Source organism: Myotis daubentonii, chromosome 4 (genome assembly GCF_963259705.1).
Source record: "Myotis daubentonii chromosome 4, mMyoDau2.1, whole genome shotgun sequence".
Taxonomy (NCBI): Eukaryota; Metazoa; Chordata; class Mammalia; order Chiroptera; family Vespertilionidae; genus Myotis; species Myotis daubentonii.
This window is the reverse complement of record NC_081843.1, coordinates 37,966,856-37,982,683: the sequence shown is the minus strand read 5'-3', so window position 1 is coordinate 37,982,683 and position 15,828 is coordinate 37,966,856. Positions and strand designations below refer to the sequence as shown.

Below are 15,828 nucleotides of genomic sequence, written 5' to 3'. Positions count from 1 at the left end.
ATGACTCTGACAACATAAAACAAACCCAGATGGCTTCTGAAACTGAAGTCTTTGCAAAGAGCATCTGGTCTATCAATCTCTCAATAGTGGTACCGTTTATTTTAAACAACTCTTTCAGCCATTTTCCCAATGGTTTTATAATCGTTGCCATCTTCATACCTGTTTGGGCTGTTTTGTCATTATAAAGAAGCAGTGTATTGTGCTTTCAAAAACACAAGGCTTACCAATGCACCGAGAGCCATCAGTTGAGGTTACGTATCCACGTGGACAAATGCAAAAATAGCTTCCCACGGTGTTGGAGCATTCGCCAGTTTCACATATCCCAGGAATGACGCTGCACTCATCGATGTCTAATCAAGGGAAGAAGGAGAAGACAGTGAGAAAGGCCTTCATTAAATAGCTTTTAGAAGGGATTTTAAAAAAAAAGAGTATGAGTGCAATCATGGTTGATTAGGTCAGATCATATAACCCTGAAGATACTCTTGTTTCAGGCCCTAAAGAATTTCTCACACATATCTATGGGAACTTAGATGAAAGTAAACTCCCATGGCAGTAAAACAAGGCCAACTAAAGCAAAACTCTATGTCCTTTTTTTCCCCTCCCAAATGCAATTTAAATTGGAAATAAGTAAAAATGTCAACGTTTTAGTTTCCATTCTACATCAGTTAGGAATTATCCTACTACAGCCTTTATAAAAACACATACAGGAATTATATTTTAAAATATGGAGTAGCTACATTTAAAATTTTTACAGCTAATTTTCACACTAATCTTTTGAACCAATGGAAGGTGGCAATTTTTATTTTTATTTTTTGGTCTATTTGGCTTCAGGAAATGTTTTTGTACTTACATCTGAATACGGGTATATTTGACATTCTGGGAATTAACTCCAAATCTAAAATAATATAGAAACACCACAAAGGGCAAACTTGGGAGGTGTCCAGTTTTCCTATTGTACCTCCCTGCTAATTCATTCAGTTTACTCAATGCTGGGACTAGTCTATTCCCTTTCACATTAATGAAAGGTCTGCTTTCTTTTAAACTTTCACTAAAGCAGGAAACCTGGCCATTTATATAAGCTTTAATGTACTTTTCTTCTAGTTCAATAAGCATCGAGAGGTGGAAAGTCAAAGCTATAATTTGGTATACTGGGCACTAATTGTTAATACACTGAAAAGGAAATGAGCCATTGTGAGGAAAATCCAGCTATGCCTGCTGGGAGTTGGCTGTCCTTTCTAAGGAACAGAGCTAGTAAAGCCCAGTGAATACAGAGACCAATACTAAAAGACACAAACAAATAATTACTGAAATATGAACTTGAGCATTTAGTTTTTTTAGTTACATTTATTTTTTTTAGAAATGTATTAATAAAAACAAAGGAAAATGTTATTGTAAATACAAGAAAAAATTATTATAAAAATAGTTGGCAATGCCTTTCTTTTTTTCAATATATATTTTTATTGATTTCAGAGAGGAAGGGAGAGGAAGAGAGGGATAGAAAAATCAATGATGAGAAGGAATCACTAATTGGCTGCCTCTTGCATGCCGCCTACTGGGGATCCAGCCTGCAACCCGGGCATGTGCCCTGACCGGGAACTGAACCGTGGCCTGCTGGTTCATAGATCGATGCTCAACCACTGAGCCACACCAGCCAGGTCGGCAATACCTTTCTTGAATTCCTCTATAAGTCTATTCATTTATCCTTTTCTTTCCCATTTATTCTATCACTCTTGCTTACAAGCTGCATCATGAAATAACTATATGCTCATGCGTTTTCTTGGAATATGCATATAAAAAAATTACCAGATTCAGACATTCTCTAAAATAATATCTTTATTTGAGGCTTAATAGTCAACCACTGAAGGCACAATTGTACAAATCAAAATCTACCAACTCCCCAGGAGAGATCCGAATTCTAACAGGAACTGACTACAGGAGGGGCATATATGTAATTTGGTGAGTTACCATCAGACTTAATCCAACAAAATGAAACCATGTGTACAAAATTAAGACCCGTTGCATCTTGTGTTTGCTGTCTTAGCTCAGTGCATCCTAAAAAAACTGAACTGGATGCAGAAGAGAAAGAACACTAGAATAGTTGTACTTGGTTAACCAAATAAATTAATCAATCACTTCTGGACAAGGAAGACAAAAAAAAAAAAAGAGAGAGAGAGAGAGAGAGAGAGAGAGAGAGAGCGAGAGAGAGAGAGAAGCACACCAAGCACAGCAGCAAGAAGTGCAAAAGTGGAGAGCCAGAAAACCTGCCTCTGACCCTCTTACATCCACAGTTATACCAACAGTCAAGGCACTTACGGGGCTCGGGATTAATCCAAATTCTTAAAAATTAAGAACTTAAGTCTTTCATTTAACCATTAACTCTCATTTCTTGGCATTTCCTTTCATAATAAAGAACTTCTTTGTTCTCTACTTCCAAATATCCTTCCTGACAACAAAAAGAGTAAACAACTGAAAGATGTTTAACATTTTCTTTTTTAAGGAGAAAAATATTTGGAACATAGAAGATCTCATGAAATGATATTAAATTTGTGGGTTTTGTGTTAAATATTTTATTGTTCAAAAACTCCATGTTTCACAATTCTCCTTAGAATTGAGTAGGAATTTTAAAAGGTTACAGTCAAAATAATTACATGTAAAAGGCTCTCGGCAAAGTATTTAAGAATTCTATATGAAAAATAAGAATGTTTTTCATTTATTTTTGAGCTAGACTCCCTCCAAAAATTTTTAAATTAAAACATTTGGTGTCTTTTTTTTCTTTTTTTACTGCATTTCAATGTAGCCATGCCCAATATTTATTCATCCATTTAAACTTAAATTTAGCATTAATATTTATGTTAAGAAGGATGTATGCATTTAACTCTTTTGTAGTATCATTTCTTCAAAAGCATCCTATATAAAAAGAGAGGAATATGCTAATCAGCCATTATGCCCTGAGGCATAACGACCAAACACTTCATGACCAGATCACAGATCAGCAGGAGGGTGGGCCAGCGAGGTACAAGCAGGCTGCTGAGAGCTACAGGAGGGGGCAGGGCAGCAAGCTATGGGGGCAGGGGCGGGGCGGAGGGAGCCACCGGAGGATGGGGCAGTGGGTGGACAGCTACAGGAGGGCGGCAGTGACCTACTGGCTACAAGCAGGTGGCAGAGAGCTACAGGACGGGGCAGGGCAGCAAGCTATGAGGGGTGGGGGGTGGGGGAGCTACAGGAGGTCAGAAGCCGGTGGAGAGCTACAGGAGGGCAGCAGCGACCTACTGGCACACAGATTCATGCGCAGGGCTACTAGTATGTTTGGAAGTATTATCTTCTCAAATATAAAGTGTATATTGCCTAGATATATACAAATGTGCCTATGTATATTCATGGGGAAGCCATTTGTTTAATGGGAATTATTTTCATTCATGCTCTGCATACCTAATGTGCCTCCACCTACCTTCTATTAACTTTTTTAAAAAGTTTATCAGTTTGGAGGCTTTGGTCTGCATATAATAGAAAATCTGATCCAAACTGACATTAACCAGAAATTTAATAGCTTGCATATCTGAAAGTTCAGAAGGGGCATGGACTTCAGGACTGGTTTCTGTGAGATACACTCAGCCATGCCCTCCTCTGTGCTCCGACGTTATCCTGAGGGTGCCTTCCTTGATAGAAGCAACATGGCCGTAGCAGTTGTAGGCTAGACCTTTGACTGGGACATCAAGCAGAAGAGAGGGTGTCTCTTGTGATTCTCTCCTAAGAGCAAGAAAACTTTTTCCAAAGAAAACCAAGCAAAGCTTACCCTTTGTTTTAATGTCCTCAATGAGTCACATGCTTATTTTTGAAAACTCCTCTAGTCAGGAGAATGTGCTGATTGGAATAGAGTCCTGAACCAATGACAGTGGCAAGTGGGAATGCAATTAGCTTTAGACTAATAATAGAGAATGTGACACAGAGGGAAGAACATATTTTGAGATTAAGTTGAGTTTGGGACATTTTGAACTTGAGATGTTTGAGAGAAACAGGCAGAAATTCCAATTGCGCCACTAAAAATTTGAAACTCAGTAAAGATGTAAGGCATAAATATGTACATTTGTGATTTATCAGCAACTCCATGAATTGCATTTTGAAGTTGTAACAATAGATTGGATCTCAAAGACAACACATAAATGAAAAGAGTTGAACTTAAGGAGGGAACTCTGAGAACCACCACCATCTAAGTGAAAGTCAAAGGAAGAAAGGCCAGTATAGGAGGCTGGGAAGGGAAGGTTAGGGAAGTAATAGGAAGAGTATGATGAATGGAGGCTAAGAAAGAACACTGTCAAAAAGAAGGCGGGCCCTGACCAGTTTGGCTCAGTGGATAGAGCGTCGGCCTGCGGACTGAAGGGTCCCAGGTTCGATTCTGGTCAAGGGCATGTACCTTGGTTGCGGGCATATCTCCAGTGGGGGGTGTGCAGGAGGCAGCTGATAGATGTTTCTCTCTCATCGATGTTTCTAACTCTCTATCCCTCTCCCTTCCTCTCTGTAAAAAATCAAAATATATTAAAAAAAAGAAAGGAGGCGGTTTTTAAGTGTGCCATGGAAAGGTAAAGAGAGAGGAGTGGAAAGTGTTTGATAATTTGAAGAGGCTGAACACGTTTTTTTTGTGTGTTCTTTTTTATAAAGAAAACTAGATCTAAGCAAAACCATCTGACAGGTTACTGACTGCCAAACCACATAACCTCATATTTGTCAACCAACATTTACAACATTTACTGTAAATCTTACTCAAAGCAGAATATAATGAATAATTTGGTAAGTAGTGCTAAGTGTGATCTCAGATATCACTGAATTCTAAGAACAGTGCCCTAGAGATTGTCAGTTCCAATATGTACATGTCATACATAAAAGCAATCCATGGAACAATTGTGTTACAGAGAATTAGAACATCAACAAATTTTGTTTTTTTAATGTGTTCTTAGAATATTTTATTTCCATGTATGCCAAGGAACTTTATGTATTTGGCCATTCTGTATAATTTTTTTTTGTATAAAGAGTATATTCTGTTTGATATTCAACTTCTAATAATTCATATACTGTTTAAAATTAGGAATATTCATGACCAAAGTTTAAACACAATAAATTGCTAACTATTTCAAGCTTTTTAAAGGACATAAGCATTATTGAAATAAAAGAAGTTGTAATGGAAAATTAATGTTTTCTTTCCCCTTTTCAGATTTTGAAAGCAAGGTATACACAGAATTTCACTGTATATTTATAAACAGCCTTATTTAAATACAATAATTGTGTGGTAATGTAATTCACTTTTATTTAAAGTATGAAATTCAATGGTTTTTAATATATTCATAGGATTGTGCAACCATCATTACAACCTAATTTGAGAACATTTTCATCCTCCCAAAAGTAGTTCCATCTCATTAGTAGTCTCTCTGTCTTCTTCCAAGCGCTAGGCAATAACTAACCTATAACTAAGTAATACTAACTAATCTGTCTTTATAGATTTACCTGTTCTAAACATTTCATATAAATGGATTCATACAATATCTGATCTTTCATGACTGGTTTCTTTCACTGAGCATAATGTTTTCAAGGTTAATCCATGTTGTGGCATATATCAGTACTTCATACCTTCAGATTGTTGAATAATATTCCACTGTATGGACATACCACATTTTATTTATCCATTCATCACTTGATGGTATTTGAGTTGTTTCCATTTTGGGGCTATTATAAATAAAGCTGTTATGCACATTTGAATACTAGTTATATTAAGATATGTTTTCATGTCACTTGAGTATATACACAGAAGTGAAATTGCTGTCGTATAATAACTATTAAGAAACTGCCAAATTGTTTTCCAAAGTAGCTGTAATATTTTACAGTATCACTAGCAATATATGGAAATTCCAATTTCTCCACATCCTGCAAACACTCATCATTATCTTTTTTATTGTAATGGTGTAAAGTGCTATCACACCACAGTTTTGGTTTGCACTTCCCTAATGACTAATGATGTTGCACACATTTTCGTGTGATTACTGGCTTTTTATAACTCTTCTTTGGATACTACTATTCAATTATTTTGCTCAGTTTTTAATTGAGTTGTATTTTTATAATTGAATAGTAAGAGTTCTTTATATATGTCCTACATATGATACATGATTTATATATGAATTTCCATATGAACCTTAGAATCAGATCGTCAATTTCTGCTAAAAAAAAAAAAAAGCATTTTAATGAATAATGTGTTTTATTTAAAGATCAATTTAGGAAGCATTGCCTTCTTAATAGTAAGTTTTCTGGTCAGAAAGAAAGAGTATCATGAGGGTGATTAAAGAGATGGAGGAGATGCCCTAGCTAGTTTGGCTCAGTGGATAGCTCATCGGCCTGCGGACTGAAGGATTCCAGGTTCGATTCCATACCTGGGTTGTGGGCTCTATCCCCAGTAGGGGGCATACAGGAGGCAACTGATCAATGATATATAAGAGCTGGAAGAGAGAGCTGGAGGAGAAAAGTTCTGTGTTAATGTGTATTAGGATGGCTTTGACTGTAGGTAAAGAGGAGGTGTCAGGAAAGAGAAGAGATACAAGCTAGAAACTTAACTAATTAATGGCAAGAGTTAGAAGGAGTCTAGAACAGTGAAAGAATTAAGTGCAGAGTTGGAACATTTTTTTCTCTGGAAAGATGGAAAGATAATTCATCAAACTCAGGGAAATGGAAAATGCAGATGTAGTAATAGAGGGAATCTGAGCTTGAATAAGTTCACATCAAATAGCTCAGTCTTTTCAATAGAATAAAACAGAGTACTTATGTACAAAACTTTCATGTGCTTAAGAATCACCTGGACAGCTTATTAACACATGCAGATTTTGACTTCTAGTCAAGATACTTCAGTACTCCCCTTCTGCTCCAAACACATAGCAGTGACAGATGACATATAAAAAGAGAAAACAAAAAGACCCAGCTGGTTTCAAAATACAAGATAAACATTTCCTTGGACCAGAAACAGAACTGCAAAGCAGAGAGACAGCTGAAACTAGGGGTTTGCTGGACTCCTTCCCCAGAAGCTGCCAGTGGTGGCCAGGAGATCAGAGTTATGCCCAATGATGACATTGTGTGATAAAAACTAGAGGAGAACAAGTGCAGAGGAGAAATGGGTCAAGAAAAACTTCCACAGGAAACTGACAGTTAAACTGAAACATAATACATAGGTCTACCAGAGGCTATGGCAATGAAATGGAATATTGTTTTCCAAGCAGAGTAAAGAGCACACACAGAGACAAGGCAACAGAGAGCATAATTTATTTGAGGAACTAAGTAAATGTTAATGTGTCTTGAGTCACAGAGCATGTTGGAAGAAAGGAGGCTGGAGAGGTAAGCAGAGGACGACATGCAGGAACTTTATCCTGAGAACAGGGGATTCAAACAAGGGAGTTACATGACTAAATTTGTGTTCTGGAAAGATCACCATGGCTGCAATATGGAAAAGGGAATAGAGTGCAACAAGCAGGAGATAGAGAGACCTCAAAGAAAGCCGCCCCAAAGATAGAGAAGAGAGACAGTGGTGATGAAGGTAGAAAAGTGGATCAACTCAAAATATATTTAGGAAGTAGAATCTATCCAAATGTCTTGGGATAAAATGGTTGTGTCAGGAAAGGGAGGTATTGAGAGTGGTACCCAGATTTCTGTCTTGGGCAAGAGAATGGATGGATAGTTGGGTCAATCACTGAGATGGATGACATGAGAAATGCTGGTAAGGAACATGTAGAGTGGGTTTAGTGGAGCTAAAGTCTGTGTATGAGTGTGAGCGAACTGTGGGACATTGAAAGCACGCATGACTCAGAGGCAGCTACATAGGAGAAATCTGTGTCCTCTTTTGGGAATCTTACTCTATAATTTTTTTATAGGAATGGGAAAAGTCCATCTAGTGATCCTGATGAAATTAGTTTTACTTGACTGGTGAGGATATTCCCTAAATTACAATGCGTTCAAGAATAAGTCAGAAGAAAGAAAGTAGAGAATGACTGTAAATAATTCTAAAGTTGGATGTGAAGAGAAAGGAAAAAAGAGGGCAGTAGCCCAAAGGGAAAATGAAAAGGATACCATTTTTTAGAAAGACAGAAAACACCAGGGGCCATGTAGAGGACAGAAGCCTACTATCTGTCATGTAATGTCAGAATTTTTGTGTTATTTCAGGGTTTTACCATAGAAAGATTATATATTCCTTCTTGATCCCTTTTTCCTCTTGTTATTGATCTAGGGAAGTACATTTTTAAAATAGTTTCTGTTTGTTAATATTAATAGGAACTTTTTAATTAAGAGTTTTGGGTCTACGTGGGCAAAATAATAGCATTATTAAAAGGGTTACTATGGTAGCAATGTAATGAATGGTTCCCTTTTGGCTTGAAATTAATACTGCACCTTTGTAAGTACTAATTTGGAGTAAGTAACTCAGGCATGAATTAAAGGCAACAAGAGGCAATTCCATCACAGTGCATTTTAACATTACAGCAACAGTTGGAAAGCTATTTCTATTTCAAAATGCATTAAAGTTACTGATAACATAGTCAAACATTATGAGCTTAAATTTTTGGTCTGCATTCCAAAATGGTATTTCTTTGGAAGTGTAGCTATTTGCCAGCAGTGACTTTTCCTTTCCTTTCTTTCCTTCTCTTTTTTCTTTTCTTTTTAATTTACTCTGGGTGGAAACATTTTGTTAGTCCAAGATAAATAAGACCAAATTATTTATAATTTTTAAAATATTGAAGACTTAAGATGATGAAGCTGAGTTTCTTTAGGAAAATACTTTTAACAATTGAATGGTAAGCTGTTAAAATTATGTCCTCCAGAATCTTCCTTTCTTCTAATCCTCCCTGCCTTCTACAATTACCTAAAAATATTTAAATATAGGGAAATTAAATCAAAAGGCTCCCTTACTGTTGAGTAAAACCTACACTTTCAACAACACAAATGTCAGGAAATTCCAAAGTTAAATTCACTATAACCATTTGGACTTGGCAAAGATGCAAGAATTTAATATTTTCTGTTCCCATTTTTTCTTGTTAAACATCAATACATTAAGATGTAATCATAAAATCCCCAGGATTTTAAAAATATTTTGGCACAATGCAGTAATAACGGCAATTTAAGAAATCTTGATCTTTTATTGATACTCTAATGATGCATCAAGTCACTTATTTTGTATCTTCTAAATAAATGACATCCAGTGGAAAAGAAATCTATCCTATATTCCATTATAAAAGTATCTCATACATGTTCATTAATCTCTGTGCTTTTCATACTTATTACCATTAAAAGAAAATAACAAAAATGGTATGTTCAGTTACAAGACTGTGAGCAATTCTTATAAAGAAAGTTAATCTTTGAATTAGTATAGATGTGTTTTCTTGGGTTTGTTTGATTTCCTTATTTCCTTATTCATCTGACAGGTTACATTGATATACAGTCAGTTTAGATTCAACAAGTAACTGTACACACACTGAATTACAGACATATCTGTGTATTATACACAAAACGCATACAAGAGCAGATATGTGAAGACAGAGAGCTCATTCCTAAGGCTCAGCTTCAATTAAACTGATCTGTTCAACGGGGTGATGCATGCTATCCATTAGCATTCTCTGAGCCAAGTGGCAAATTTAAAATGGCTAACATGGGAGGCTCAGCAAGACCTTGACTGGATCTCACTCAGGTCACACTCTAACCAGGCTACTGGAGCATAGACACATTCACACTGCATCTTGAATGATTACTTTATGGTGCAGGACAGAACTGTTACTTATCCATAGGAAGTTATCTGGACAACTCATCTCCTTTCTTTGAGGTCCTGATTGGGCAGATGAGAAACATACATTCACTCCCCACACTCTGGTTCATAGACAACAGTTTCCAAAAATGATCCTCACTACTGTTAGTTCTCTTCAACCTCTTTAAGGATTCTCTTTTTACACAGCCTGGAGGTGAGGTATGAACCACTGAAGGCAGGACAATCTTCCCCTTTCTCTCCACCTCCTTTTCTCCCTCATCTCATTCCTATTACTCAAAAGTTATGCAAATGATAAAGACAGTAGTTACATATTGTATAGTAACATTCCTAAATTTTAATTACTTTCTTAAATAGGAACATATTCTAGAACATTTTACTTATGAGATCTACATAGTTTGATTCCAGATAGAAATATTAATATTTAATTATCTAGCTACTATAAATCCTATATACACTAGTATCCAGTTTATATAAAATTGCAACATTATACTTTGTGAAAAGAAAACATCAAAAATAACAATCTTCCATCTTGAAGCTATAAGGAAAAAATATACAGGAAATACTTTAAAATATAAAATCAAATTTCAAATAAATGCCAGAATGCTTTACTTCCTGTTTTTCTTTACTAGTTAATTATGAAAAATATTTTTCTATCATGATAAATTAAGAGAAAATCTTCCATGTGGGAGAAAAAAATTATGATAATCTAATTTGTGAATAGCTGTATTGTATGAGTTTGTTAAGTTGAATTAATTTTCTAAGCCTACAACTAAATATTCACAATATGGTTTTACTAAAGAATTGGACGAAAAATTTTTTAGTAAACTTCAAATGTTTTCTATTACAAAGTATCTTCAAAGGCTTCAAATCTGTTATGCTTAGAACCAACAAAACAAGAAAGCAACCTCTGATATTTTTTTCAAAATATCATTAAAAGCACTTTTGTATATTCCTTCATGTTAAACAGAAGTTTTAGGAAAAGTTTGCTAATATTTTTGTTCCTTTTTAAAAAATAAAATACAATACTGACTGCGATAACACACACATCGCTTCTTTTTGAGTGATGCACTGATTCATATCCCATATAACTTACAGGTAGATGCATAAAAGTAGAACAACCTGAAATGACATTAACAATGTTGAGAGCACTTTCTTTTAATTTTAGAAATGGCCAGGTTTCCAACTGCACTCTAGGTAATAGTAGAGATTAGGAAAGGACCAATATTATATAAAGAAGGGCAGCAAGAATAGAAACTTGTAGTTGGAGGTAAGAAAGGTAGACCTACAAAGAAAGATAATAAAGCTAAATTTACCACGATCTTTGCAGGGCATTATTTTCCCTTTGGAACTCTTTGGCAAACATAATGGCAACTCTGAGTTCCAGTTGAAGAACATTCATTTTGGGAAGTCAAATAGCTTTCTGATGATGATGATGATGATGATGATGATGATGATAAATCTTACAATATCATTTTTCAAACTCCAGTCATCAAAGAGCCACATCTCCTTACCTATTGCTTTATCACTGAATCATCTATAGTATTACCTTTTAATATATATATATATATATATATATATATATATATATATATATATATACTAGTGGCCCAGTGCATGAAATTCATGCACGGGGAGGGGGGACAGGGAGGGTGGTCCCTCAGCCCAGCCTGCACCCTCTTGCAATCTAGGAGCCCTTTGGGGCAGTCAGACATCCCTCTTGCAATCCAGGACCTCTGGCTCCTAACCACTCACCTGCCTGCCTGCCTGCCTGATCGCCCCTAACTACTCTACCTGCCTGCTTGATCGCCCCTAACCATTTGCCTGCCTGCCTGATCACCCCTAACTGCTCGCCTGCCTGCCTCTTCGCCCCCAATCACTCACCTGCCTGCCTAATTGCCCCTAACTGCTTACCTGCCTGCCTGCCTGATTGCCCCTAACTGCCTCTGCCTCAGTCCCCTCCGCTGTGGCTGTATCCAGAAAGATGTTTGGAACGACGTCCGCAAGGTCATTTGGCTGTCCAGTCTAATTAGCATATTACTCTTTTATTATTATAAATGTGTTAGAATTTCTCTTTCCCACAGCCTTGTTAACAGCTAATAGTACCTCACTGTATAATAAGCCAGTCTTTATAGTTTTATTAATATACCAGAGGCCTGGTGCACAAATTCATGCACATTGAAAGGAAATTAATTAGAAGTAATATTTTAGAGTCCTGGGAGGAACTGCAGGAGATTGGCTCCAGGGCATGCCCAGCCATCTCGCCCAGTACCCTACCAGTTGGAGTGTCTGCTCCCTTGTGGTCAGTGCATGTCATAGTGACTGGTCGAGCGGTCAACCGAATGGTTGACCGATTGGTGGGACACAGCATATTAGGCTTTTATATATATAGATATATATTTCATTTAAAAAATTTAATATGAGAGAACTTTTAGGGCAGTGAAAATACTCAGTGTGATACTATAATGATGGATACATATCATTTTAAATTTGTCCAAATCCATGAAATGTACAACAGAACTCTTAGGTAAACCATGGACTTCGAGTGATTATGATGTGTTGATGTGGTTAATTACTGTAACAAACGTATCTCTCTGGTGGGGATGTTGATAATGAAAGATGCAGTGCATGTGTGGGGGCAGGGAGTATATGGAAAATCTTAGTACCTTCATCGCAATTTTGCTAGGATCCTAAAACTGCTCTAAAAAATTAAGTCTTTATAAAAAAAAAAAATGTAATACGATCTTTGTTCTAATCAACAGTATTTTCTGGAATAACATCCATAAACATGTATGATGTACTACTTGTGTGTTTTTTCTTAAAACATTTTATTAAAATTATTATAACTATTAAAATAAAAAATTGTTTATCCAGGATCCACCTAAAGTCATCTATCTAGTATAGAAAGTCATCTATCTAAGAAAATAGCTGCAGAATTAGATAGAGACTATTTGAAATAAGGCAAGAATAGTGGTAATCAAAAATGGGCTAGCAATCTGAAACCCACTGCCTGTTTTTGTAAGTAAAGTTTTCTTAGAACATAGCCATTCTCATTCAATTATGTATTTATTTTCTATGGCTGCTTTTACATGTGTGTTAGGATACCAGAGTTGCATATTTGCAAAAAAGAGTGACTTCCACATCCTAAAATGTATTATTATCTGGCCCTTTACAGAAAAAGTTTGTCGACCCTTGATCTAGAAGGGTTCTGAGCTTAAGAGTGTCTCACAAGCATCTTGAGGAGTTTGCTTTAATTTAAAATAATAAAACTGAAAATCATAGCATTTGGGTAAAATTTGTATGAAAATGAAAGTTCAGGATGTCATTTGGGAAACTAACCTCAAAAAGAAGACCTGTATCAGAGAATTGGAAAATGAAAGTCAACAAACAAGTTTTAAATTAAACTAGAATTCTAAAGTATATATTAATTTTCTGATACTTTCTTTTACCAGATTTAAAAGAAAATTAAAGTATGCCGTTGTGCCGGGAGCCGGTCCATCCTTGCTGTTTCAAGGGACCTGGCATATATGGCATACGGTTCTTAATATGTTTGCTCACCTTCTTGGCGCTGTGTTTTAACCAAGGTCACCTCTCCGAGAAAGGTTGAATCCCCAGGTAGAGATTTTCCCCTGAAGTTAGGGAGGGAATAAAACCCCTCAACTAAGTGCCAGGCAGGTAATTAATCACTTTAACTACGAACAATCATGCTTAAGCTACATAATCTTTACTCCCTGGAATGGAGATAAGAAACGCCCTAACCTTTGTAATAGAGATTGATAGGATTGAATCAACTGGTATAAATACAGATGTAACTAGACAGTAAGACACAGAACTTAGGAGACAGGGCTTGGAAGACAGGACCAAGAGAGACAGAGCCTAGGCACAGAACCTACACAGAACGTTCTCTAGAGACAGAAGAACTTCGCTGGCGAGAGCATGCCAGAGGATCCTGGACAGGGACTGGCCTCGGAGCCTGGAGGCGGAGCCTGGTGAGAGAGCATGGCAGAGGATCCTGGACTGAACCTGACTGCGGAGATTGGCAGGAGAGCCTGACTAGAACCTGGTGACTGAACCTGCCTGGAGAACCTGAGCAGAACCTCTCTGGAGATCGAGACCAGAACTTGGCTGGAGATCCTGGCTAGGCTGCTGATCAACTGAACACTGTCTCCGTGTCCTTCCTTCTTCGCTGACTCCGTCCACACCTTTGGGGACCCCTGGACCCGCTGAGGTTGGACCCCGGCACCGTTGGTATTTTAATGGGGATTGCATTGAATCTATAGATTGCATGGGTAGTATGGACATTTTAATGATGTTGATTCTACCAATCCATGAACACAGTGTATTCTTCCATTTGTTTATGTCTTCCTCTAGTTCTTTTTTAAGCATCCTGTAGTTTTCTGAGTACAGGTCCTTTACTTCCTTGATTAAATTTACTCCTAGGTATCTTAATTGGTTTGTTGCAATGGGATTGTTTTTTTAGTTTCTCTTTCTGTGAGTTCATTATTGGTATATAAAAAGCCATAGATTTCTGGGTGTTAATTTTGTATCCTGCTATATTGCCGAATTCATTTATTAGTTATAGTAGTTTTTTGAAGTCTTTAGGGTTTTCTATGTACAATATCACGTCATCTGCAAATAATGAGTTTTACTTCTTCTTTTCCAATTTGGATGCCTTTTATTTCTTCTTCTTGTCTGATCGCTATGGCTAACACTTCCAGTACTATGTTGAACAGGAGTGGTGAAAGTGGGCATCCCTGTCTTGTTCTTGTTTTTAGGGGAAATGGTTTTAGTTTTTGCCTATTGAGTATGATGTTGGCTCTAGGTTGTCATATAAAGCTTTTATTATGTTGAGGTATGATCCCTCTATTCCCACTTTGCTGAGAGTTTTTATCAGGAAGGGGTGCTGGATTTTGTCAAATGCCTTTTCTACAACGGCATACTTCAAAGACCTAGAACAAACTCCAAAAATTCACCTGGAATAAAAAAAGACCCTGAATAGCTGCAGCAATCTTAAGAAAGAGAACAAAGTTGGAGGGATAACAATACCAGATATCAAACTATACTACAAAGCCACTGTTCTCAAAACTTCCTGGTACTGGCACAAGAACAGACATATTGACCAATGGAACATAACAGAGAATCCAGAAATCGACCCAAGCCATTATGCTCAATTAATATTTGACAAAGGAGGCAAGAGAGTCTTTACAATAAATGGTGTTGGGAAAATTGGACAGATACATGCAAAAAAAAAAAAACAAAAACAAAAAAAAACCAGACCACCACCTCACACCATACACAAAAATAAACTCAAAATGGATAAAGGACTTAAACCATAAAAATCCTAGAAGAAGCCATAGGCAACAAAATAGCAGATATTTGTCGTAGCAATATCTTTACTGATATAGCTTCTAGGGCAATGGAAACTAAAGAGAAAATAAACGAATGGGACTACATCAAAATAAAAAGCTTCTAGACAGCGAAAGAAACTATCAACAAAACACCAAGAAAGCCCACTGCATGGGAGAACAGATTTGCCAATGTTATCTCTGATAAGGGTTTAATCTCCAAAATTGATAGGGAACTCATACAACTTGACAAAAAGATAAACAATCCAGTCAAAAAATGGGCAAAGGACTTAAATAGACACTTTTTGAAAGAAGATATACAGAAGGCCAAGAGACATATGAAAACATGCTCAAAGTCACTAATCATCTGAGAGATGCAAATCAAAACAACAATGAGGTACCATCTCACACCTGTCAGAATGGCTATCATCAACAAATCAACAAACGACAAGTGCTGGAGAGGATATGGAGAAAAAGGAACCCTCTTGCACTGCTGGTGGGAATGCAGACTGGTGCAGCCACTGTGGAAAACAGTATGATGTTTCCTCAAAAAATTAAAAATGGAACTCCCATTTGACCCAGTAATACCACTTGTAGGAATATATCCCAAGAAAACAGAAACATCAATCACAAAGGATATATGCACCCTTATGTTCACAGCAGCACAACTTATAATAGCTAAGATTTGGAAACAGCCTAAGTGTCCAT

The 15,828-nt window shown here is 36.7% G+C and overlaps 1 protein-coding gene across 1 annotated transcript in view; it reads right to left on the bottom strand.

The window, feature by feature from the left end:
* FBN2 (fibrillin 2) overlaps positions 1 to 15,828 on the bottom strand; it is a 253,809-nt gene that overhangs the window by 128,184 nt on the left and 109,797 nt on the right. The window contains exon 8 of the mRNA XM_059693719.1: positions 225 to 350. Within this exon, the coding sequence (XP_059549702.1) occupies positions 225 to 350 (126 nt within the window). The remainder of the gene's footprint in view (positions 1 to 224; positions 351 to 15,828) is intronic.